Here is a 10,300-nt window from a genome sequence, read left to right on the forward strand (position 1 = left end):
ATAAATGTAGGTATCTTAGTGGTTAACAAGTGACAAACATTTTATTACTTGTTTATTTGTTTGTCATTCAGGACAGGAAGAAGAACAACATATAATTCCTGATGCTAGTCAGTGATCAAGAAAAGTCTTTGACGGATTTCATCGTTATACACAAACATTGTACATCCTCTTCTACATTTAAGAAAGGATGCTAGATAAAGATGAAATGAGATAGAAGACTAAGCAATTCCTTCTTAAGCTTCATATTTTGACCTCAAATGCATTGTTGGAGCAGTGAAAAGACATCTTTCCTACAGCTTGTCTGCTTGGTTTTCTAAGCTGTCAAAGGAATTTAATGGGCAGAGGCTCTCAAAATTGACTGGTTAGTCCCTCCATTACAAATCTGTTAAATATTGCAATTTAGTTTTCTAGAGAAGAAGTTAGTGAGGAGCCAGTGTTATTGGGAGGTTCAGCATCCATTTATTTCTTAGGGAATAAAAATGGTTTAAAGTTATCTGGAGATACAAACCAACTGGCAAAATAAGCAAATCAGGGTAAGCATCTAGTATATATTAGGCAGTGCACTAGGTACTTCAAAAATAATATACCATTTAGTTCCTACAGTGAGACTTTGTACATAGGGAATCATTGTTTCCACTTTACTGATGTAGAAATGAATTCTTTCCACTCAAGTTCATGTAAGTAGTAATCGGTAAAGACAAAATTCCAATGTTTATCTGACTGTAAACTAATCTGGAGCATCCCAGACCAACATTTACCTTTCATGGGTAAAAGCATTCCTATATTATCCTTAAAAGATTGGAAGCATGTTTAATGACTACAGTTAGAGTCAACACAGTTAGTTCTTGGACAGTAATTTTATTGTGTTATGTAAGATTAAGAATGGAGACCTAAATTGGCCTTACCCAGTTTCTAGATGGAAGGTGGTAAGGTGCTTTTCTTTTCCCAGCAAAGGAAGAAAAGGCACAGGTGGTTATTAATAGCCCTTTATAACTAGAGTACTAGATTGTCTGAATAAATGTAACTTACACACATTCAAAGAGGAAAACATCAGGGGCCTATTGGGTCTTGCTATGCACGTGGAACTGCGTTAATGCTAATGATCACCAAGCACCTAAGATACATCCTTGTTACTACTAGCACGTAGGCTTTATAATGCTCCTAAGTTTTTCCGTTTCTCTAATCTTCTTTGAAAATAGTGGGTTTTTCCCCCACATACTCTTGAAAATTCTACACAATAATTTTATTCTGAATTTGAATCTCCTTAAAATATGGAAGATGTAAGGTTCTTTACAAAAGGGTATTCTTCGTCTTATGTGTTAAAGCCTACAATTTTCTTTCATTTTTGAAACATTAAAACCAACGTAGAAATATTAAATGCAATATAGAAAGTTGTTAATATAAGTCAGGGTTTCCGGTGCTTCATGTTGTTATAAGTCAACTTTGCTGTGCTGCTAATCTAACTTGGTTGTAAAAAAAAATAGTGACACCGTACATTGTTCTTCTTTGCCTTTAACAAGTTGATTTCAGGACTTGAATCCTGGTGTCACTATCTGAAGATACTGGACTTAATCCCCTCCACAAGGAATGTTTTCCCATATTGTGACTTCCTTTCTCAGAGTCCATTTCTTCTCCACCAAATATTCATTCATTCGTTTGTTCGTTCATTCGTTCATTCACTCATTTATTATGCCAGTCATAACGTGTACCATGTGTTCACTGATGTACTGCGCACTTTGAGGCAAACAGGGAATAGTCCTTTTCTTAAAGCAAATATTTTGGGGGCCTTTACTAAGGCTAATATATACAGTATTTATTTAGTTACCTCAACAATCCTATGAGGTAGATGGCGTGATAATATACCCCCATTTTACAGCTCAAGAATTCTCTTGTCTTCATAAAATTAACTAGGCTAAATAGGTGCAAACATTAGAAAGGGGAACAATTCAACATGCTAGAATTACTGGTGTCCACTTGAGGGCTGTGGAATTTCAGAGAAGGAAGAGATTGATGTGGTTTGGGGTGTTTAAGAATGACCACATTATGCAAATGGAATGTGAACTGGCCCTGAAGAACAGAAGGGTAGGTAGAGTTTGGATAACTGGAGGAAAGGGAGCAAGAAATTAGGGTCTCAAGGAATAGCATGGGCAGAGATTCAGAGGTTGGTATAAATGTGATTCTCTGTTGATATTACCAAAAGATTTGGTCTGATGAGAATAGAACACTGTTGGTATGAAATGGATGGCACTTAATACTGTCTGAAGAATGTGGGTTTTGTCCTTTGGGTACTAAGAAGCAATTAAGGATTCTAAGAAGGAAGTTTGACCAATGAGAAAAGGGTTATAGGATGAATGTGGACTGAGCAAATAGAGGAGGACATGAAGGATGGACACCAGTCAAATGTAACTGAATCTTTCTCATTTGGGAGATTGGAATAACGAGAGATGAAAATGTCTGGTTGGTTATTTCATGTCAGGTGTCAAAAATATGTCAACCTGGAAACCTGAAGGGGAAGTCCAAGCTTTGTTTGTCTCTCATTCACTCCCTCAATTTTTTTAAAAACTCTTTGTGACCTAGACCATTCTAGGATCTATAGCAAGAAAGTGACCAAAACTCCATTACCATTTCTGTCCTCAAGTAGCTTTTAATCTAGTGGGAAGAAACATACCTGCAGGTGACTAAGTATGAGAGAAAAATTAATACATTCTAAAAGAAGACCCTCAAAGGAAGGAGTAGTTAATCTTGAGTAGGAGACTATAAGATGGCTTCCTGGTAGAGGTGGCTTTTAAGAACGCAGATGATGCTGTCAGACTAAAAAGAATGAATGGCTTTCTACGTTGATGGAAAATCATAAGCAAAGGCAAAAGAGTATAAATGGTAAGCAGTCCTTCAGAACTGAAGCATATACCAGGAAGTAGTAGTAAAGCAAGATGGTGTTGGATCAAGAGGATATCAGTTCGACTCAAATGCCAACTCAGTCTGAAAGCAATGGAGAGCCACGCAAGGTTGAGTACGAAGTGGAGCAGGAGATGAGTTAACATTATTCACTTGCCCTGAATTAGGAAAATTCACTTGCCCAGAATTAGGAAAACAGCTTATTACTAACTTTGTTAGTGTGAAGAAAGAATTAAAGAAACTAGGAATTGAAATGGAGCCTCGTTAACAAGGTGTCATAATAGTTCTAAGGAAAGACGAGGATTTAAATCAGGGAAGTGAAAAAAAACGATGGGGAGAAATAAAAGTGATATATGATATTTATGATAGTAACCAATGACTAATTAGATAAAGCATGTAAGAGTCAAAGATGATACCATATTTTCTATCAGGACAGCTCCTCAGAGTGGTGAAAAAACATTCTGAAGTGAAAGGTTATGTCAGGTAATTTAGATTTTTTTCCGAATCTGCCATCAGTTGGCTATTTGGCACTTTTCACGGTTTCCTCAACTATCAAAATACAATTAAGAAACTGTTGTATAGTATAGCTTTCAATTTTAGAGTTCTGTGATTGAATTCAACTAAATTCCATTGCTTCTTGCAGCTTTAAACTCAGCAGAATATACGAGGACGAAGATACTTTTAGATTTTAAAGGACTATTCTATCCATCTATATGAACTTAATTAATTTCTGCTATTTAATAGATATGTAGAACTGAGAAGGAAATTCAGAGGTGTTTTCCTTGCTTTTAGTTGGGAATGAAATTTGTGTGTTGAATATTCAGAGAAAAGTACTAGACACATTATCTTTGTCTTTCCTTCAGAGCTTATTCCCATTAATAACAACACTTTTTATCAGAAACTTTGCTTAACCTGTTTAGAATGTATCTATTCCAGGGGTGCCTGGGTGACTCAGTTGGTTGAGTGGCCGACTCTTGATTTTGACTTGGGTCATGATCTCATGGTTTGTGAGTTCCAGCCCTGTGTTGGGCTCTGTGCTGACAGTGCGGAGCCTGCTTGAGATTCTGTCTTCCTCTCCCTCTACCCCTCCCTTCCCCACCCCCCCAATAAATAAACATTAAAAAAATGATCTATTCCAATATCTGTTGATTCTGCTTTGATTAGAAAAGAAAAATGGTTATCTGCTATCAAATTAATTCCATATTTATTCATTAAAAATATATTTATTGAGAGCCTGTTAATTTTAAGGCATTCCAAATATAGAGGACAAACTGGTGGTTACCAGAGGGGAGGTGGGTGGGTTGGTGGTTGGGTAAAATAAATGAGGATTAAGAGTGAACTTATTTTGATGAGCATTGAATAATGTATAGAATTGCTGAATCACTATATTGTACACCTGAAACTAATATAACCTTGTACATTAAGAAATAGATACAATAAATTTTGAAAAATTAAAAAATAAAATTGAAAAGTAAAGTTTAAAAAAATTTTAAGGCTCTCTTATAGGTAATGTGGTAGCCTAAGAAACAATCCATGCTCTTGGAGTTTGCAATCTAATTTGGAAAAGACAGCACATTAATTAACAACATACTACAGAATTTATGGCAAGTTTAGGTGTTTTGTTCTATGAGCATTCACTGGAAGAAGATATCGTTATAGATTGGGATGGCTAGAGAAGGTCAGCCAATAGCTGGATCGTGTAGGACTTGGGTGGAGACAAAGAGATGGTCCATTAATAAGCAATTTCAACCAGAAGAGATGTCTTATTTCAATTCCTCATGTATTTAGCAATCAAAAAGATTCTGGGGAAAAGAAGCAGTAACTTACGGTTGTGAAGAAATACATATTTACTCTCTAAAAGGGCAGAGTTATAAACTGAAGGTCACCAGGAAATTCATAATTAGCAAGTCCAATGTATTTGTTCAGCATTCTTTCAAATGTAATTATTTGAATCTTTTGATTGAATTGACCATTCTCTACTTTTTGAATCTTTCTTTGCCTTCTGGCTGTTTAATTTTTCTCTATCTTAATCTTTTTTCTTTCAATGAATTTGATTTTTCTCCCTACCCACCAGCAACCCTGGCCTCATCTTTCTAGCTGTTTCAATAAATACACTCTCAATTGTTAGTTTCATAGTCCCATGATGGTAAATACTATCGGAATATATTTGCATCACTCTCAAATCTCTATCTCTAGCCCTGACTTCCTGTGTTTCAATTCCTCATTTCCAATGAGCATGCTCATATTCACATCCATATATAACTCTTCTATGAAGATACTTATGTCTAAAGACTAACTTAAGGTCTTCTCAAAATGGGATCCTCCTTCTTTTTATCTTTTAATCAAGTATTCCCATGTTCTAAACATGAAGATGTGTAATCTTGAGGCCATTTTGAATCCATCACCCAGAGATTCAACTGTTTGTTAAGAAACCATGCTGCTAATTTCACCACTGTCACCACCCTAGGTCAAGCTTTTTATCACTTCACACCTGAGTAACTACAATGACTTCCAGTTGGTCTCATAAAGTCTGGTTTTCCCCCACAGAAATCATGGTAGTATAACATGACGCAAACTCTTGGGTCTGGTGCTTTACATTCTCCACCAGCTGGCTTCAACTTAAATGTCCAGCTTCACTTCCTATGAATCACTTCCTAGGACCCTCTGATTCAGGTGAATCCATTTACTCACTATCCTCTGAATAGATTTCACAGTGTCCTTCCTTGGCTCACATATTCTTCTGCTAGAAAGCCCTTCCTTACTTCTCTATGACCACTGAAAATATACTTAGTTCAAATTTCGCCTCTGTCATGGAGCTTTTTCTGAATACTTATCCCGTAAGATTCCCCCCACTTTTATGATTTGAAATAATTATAGTTCCTACCATTTGTTGCACATTTATCACATATTTTTCTTATTGTTCTGTTTTTTCCTTGTGTGTTAGCCTCATCTTCCAAATTAAATAATAACCATGTCTTAGACTTCCTGGCCCATCTTCGACCACACACACACCAATCGTGAATATATAGAAGATTCTCAGTGAATACTTTTTCATTTATTTAGTGACTGAAAACATATGAACTCTCAGGAAGAGTAAGTAAGCATCAGAAAAAGAGATGTTAAAGCCAGGTAAAAGAACATTCATAATTGATTTTTAACTCTATTGAACAGGAATCATTTTTATTAATCTCATTTTAGATTTCAAGTGTATAAAACAGCTAGTAAATAGTCACTTTGTGGGATAAATTTACATTTGTGTCACTCAAATGTCTATAAAGTTGATAAAAGTTAGTGTTTATTTACGCTGGAAGTTGAAATTTGACATTTATCTTTAAAAAATCATGAAGCCATTTTTGATCCCATGAGTTGGGGCATTATAGAAAGTATCTAATTTATGGTATCTCTTTATTATTATGTTTTTATATGAATTTGTTATGTCTTGTCTCTATTTTATATGATGATTTATATACCCTGCAACAGAGAACATTGAAACTAGAAATATTCTCAAGAAGCAGCTAGTGTGCTTCAGGTGGGGAATTCATTTCTCAGGTGGGAAAACGGGGTTCCGAAGAGGGTAACTGACTTGCTCAAGGTCACAATCTAGCTAGTTATTGCCAGAGTTATACCTAAACACTAAGATTACTCTTTCCTAATTCTATACCTTTTTCCTAATCCCATATTGCACAGTCTCATTTTTGTACCTTAAATTGACATGCTGAAATATAAGAAACATTACAGTTGTTCATTATTTCTCTTATTTTATACCGAAGAAAGTGAATTAGTGCCTTGTAAGTTATTAATAAGAACATTCTAACTAGAAGCACAGCATGAGCAGTTTATTATGATGTGTATCAACACAAGGGAGATATGACTATTGTCTGAATTATTTACATTTCAAAACTTCGCAAAACTGTAACTTTTTTCCCATTGGTGAGTCGAGTGGAAATACTTATGTGATTTTTGTTTTGTTTTGTTTTGTTTTGGAAGATAACCTTCGACTGGGCACAAGGTTCATATTTGTAATGGCAGTGTGAAGGATTGTTTATAACACCAAAAATAATTAGCCTTATCCAGGAAAAGAGAGATAAACGTAGTGAGTCAATGTACATTTGCACTGGTGACGTGAGAATGCAAGGCAAGATGCTGTTCAGTTTTGGGGGAGGAACATGGAATGTCACAACTGTCCTGAAGTCCCATACCACAGCAGGAGCAGAGTAAAAGAAAACGCTGCTTACTGCTTTCTTACTGTAATTTTTTTTAGCTTCACTAAAAAGAAGTGAAATTGTCAATTCTCTATAAAACTTCTGCCTGGAAAACATTATTTAGAGGAGGTGGAAGGTACCGAGAATTAACAGTGAGGAGAGAATAAAAAGGAAGTCAGATGATCAATTTTTGTGAGGAATGTACATGGAAATTTGGTTTGTCTTCCTGAAAAAAACATTTACAATCTAAATTACAGCATATCATTTGAATTCTCGATGACTGATATCAAGTGGTGGCCAGAAGAGGCATATTACATTCTAATTTTAAGATTATTTATGCAGCCTTTTAAAATAAAAATTACTACCAGAAATTTTCCCGACTCATGCTTTGAAAAAAATATGTTTATCCAGTTCAGTTTTCTCAACTTTCACAGGTGAATCAGGGGTTTAAGAATGAAAGATATATTTGCTGAATAAAATAAAATAAAATAAAATAAAATAAAATAAAATAAAATAACATAAAATAAGACAAAATAAAAAAGAGAACTCTGATTTGAAACAAAACAAGAGACTTGTAATGTCTGACTTAATTGTTAAGTCATGGAGATCCAAATGGAGGGGCCAGTGTTTCTTTTCCTGACTCACCAAATCCACATGACACAGGACAAATTTGATCTTGGCGAGGTGAACACAACTTACCTGTACCATTGTTAACTGCGGTCTGGATCGTGGCTTCCGGCCCCATAGTGTCATAGTCTTCCTTCATTTCTTCTGTGGGGGAAAATTATCTTTAGCATTTGAACACTGTAGAAAGGCTTACTATACTAAGCATGCCAACCACAGGAACAAGGAAGATTCTTTTAAAGGAAACAGAGAAAAGGCTTGTTGTAAACCTCTAAACAATAGCTTTGTTCAGGCAATTGAATGAATCCAATAGTGCTAGCTGCACAAGAACTTATTTACTTTAAGCATTACTGCAAGCTGTGAAAAACAGAGGTGCTTCTTTGGGGCAAACGAAGGGCTTTTCTTCTGGTGGCAGCTCTCGGGACAAACAGGGGGAAAGATATTATTTTTTCCATACGAGTCGAAAGCAACGAAGGATTTGTACTTAGGGAGAGGCATGCTAGTTGCTGGGCCTCTGGTAACTCAGGAGGACTCGTGGCCAGTCAGAATCTCATGCTTTCTCCCCTCTTGGAGGAGCTATGATGGGGGCCAATCTGTGCAGGCATATCTTTTTAAAACCTAATTCTACATATCAAAACTTGAAATTCCTGGTTTATAAAACAAACATCCCAGAGGTCTTGAAAACACCTGTTTCACTGTTTTATATAAACTCCTAAAACATACCTTCCTTAAGCTTTTCCCTACCGTTCCATAAATATCTTTCTTCCTTATCATTTAGGCGACCGTATAGAATTGCAGTCATCTTCTGAGGAAAAACGTACAGGGGCAGCAAGAGCTCAATGTGGTGATGAAGATGAAACTATGTTAACACGGAGCTTGAAGATGCATAGGTGATAAAAGGTTGTTTTCCACAATGGCAATATTTTGAATTAGGGAGAGTTTGCAAACTGGGAGAGCTCTAGAATGTTCTGCCTCCCAAATTATGGAGTATGTGAGAGGGCGGAGAAGGACAGCTGACAGTCAAAAATCCTCCAAGTCAGTAAATTAAACCCGGACTTTAAAAAATTGTATTTTGACAATAACAAGGCTAAGAGAACCAAACACGATCCAGGATAAATATCTCTCTGATCGTCATTTGACTTAAAACCAGAGAAACTTTATAAATAGGACTCTGCAAATTCCCAAATTTATCCTGACCATTCTTTGCTTATCACATTCTAGTCATAATTATCTGGTAGAAAAACAGGTTCTAGCAAATGTTACAGCAAAATTAAAATATATGTTTTACAAGTTGTATCCTGCAGCCTCTCTGTTTATGTTATCAGAACTAAAAAAAAATCATGGGCCTTTTAAGGTAAAACACACAGATGTATAAATAGATGCTTATTTAATGCTACTACCCATAACAGTCAGATGATTTGAATGGTATTTGTTTAAACTGTAGGAGCACTTTCATTTGTCTCTGGCCCTGGACTTCTCTCTCATTTAAGGAATATTTTCGCAGGGACGTTTTGCATAAAACATTTGGAAGTTCAATATACAGCCATATTGTATTGTCAATTGTAATAATTGATCGGTTGAAAGGCTCCCTCATCCGATATTTTTATCAGTCTCTGGAAGGAATTAAATTAAGGTATTTCTGAGAAGTTCAGTGCTGGCTATAAATATAGCTTTTGTGTGTTTCTTCCTCGCTCATCTCATGTGATTTCTGGTAGCCAAGAGTCAGAACAATCATAAGTTTTCCATCTGAGAGATCAAGTCACTGAGGGGAAAACAGTTAACAGCATTTCTTTTTTTTTTTTTTTTTTTTTTTTTTGCATAATAGTGGTAATGTTCAAGATTTCTGCTGCACTTCCTTCCTCATTGTCATTTTCTTATGAAAAAGTAAAGAGAAGTTACAGTAGGTGGTTGCTTCCCAAATTATTAAACGCCAGCTATACACATGTGTAGTTGGCATCTTGTGGGTATCACGTTCTGTGGTAATACTTTGGCTATAACCTTCTTTTACCAGAGATTATGCAACTGAGACGGTGTCACTCTTACCTAGAATGTACTTTGCCTCAACTTACTGAGAATCAACCTTGCCTTTTTGGAATATCAGGCTCAATTTATTATGATGAGACACTAATCCTTTTCAGGTATGTTTCTGAAATACCATATATATGCCTACTTGATGAAGTTTCATGTGACTCCACATTCAGAAGGCCACAATAATAGGTCGGTTAAGAATCCCTCCTCTGAATTCATGGCAATCCGGGCTGTCCTTCTGCCTCACAGCCGACCTTAAACATTTTCCAAGACAACTCTGACTCAGCATACTGTGTCTAAAACCACACAGCATATTTGTTTTTCAAACACTTGTAAAAGTTTGCATTTTCCAGTCACCCTTGGGATGAAGGTTTGTAAAAATAAAGAGCACTTTCTTCCTTAAGATGAAGAATCCTTGAATAAGCACAAAGAGGCCAAGATGCAGGTGATTTATTTAAGTCTGTGTCAATGATAATGATGTCATGGTTTCCAGCACACTGTGTCCACCCCATTGTGGGACGAAAGAATGTCAAGGACAATTCTAAACACAA

The 10,300-nt window shown here is 36.0% G+C and overlaps 1 protein-coding gene across 5 annotated transcripts in view; it reads right to left on the minus strand.

Annotated features, from left to right (window-relative positions):
• The window catches only part of ZEB2 (zinc finger E-box binding homeobox 2), a 134,608-nt gene that overhangs the window by 32,583 nt on the left and 91,725 nt on the right, over window positions 1-10,300 (minus strand). For all 5 annotated transcript variants that reach the window (XM_042948692.1, XM_042948695.1, XM_042948696.1 and 2 more), the window contains one exon: window positions 7,797-7,868. In XM_042948692.1, coding sequence (XP_042804626.1) covers window positions 7,797-7,868 — 72 coding nt within the window. The remainder of the gene's footprint in view (window positions 1-7,796; window positions 7,869-10,300) is intronic.

Source organism: Panthera leo, chromosome C1 (assembly GCF_018350215.1).
Source record: "Panthera leo isolate Ple1 chromosome C1, P.leo_Ple1_pat1.1, whole genome shotgun sequence".
NCBI lineage: Eukaryota > Metazoa > Chordata > Mammalia > Carnivora > Felidae > Panthera > Panthera leo.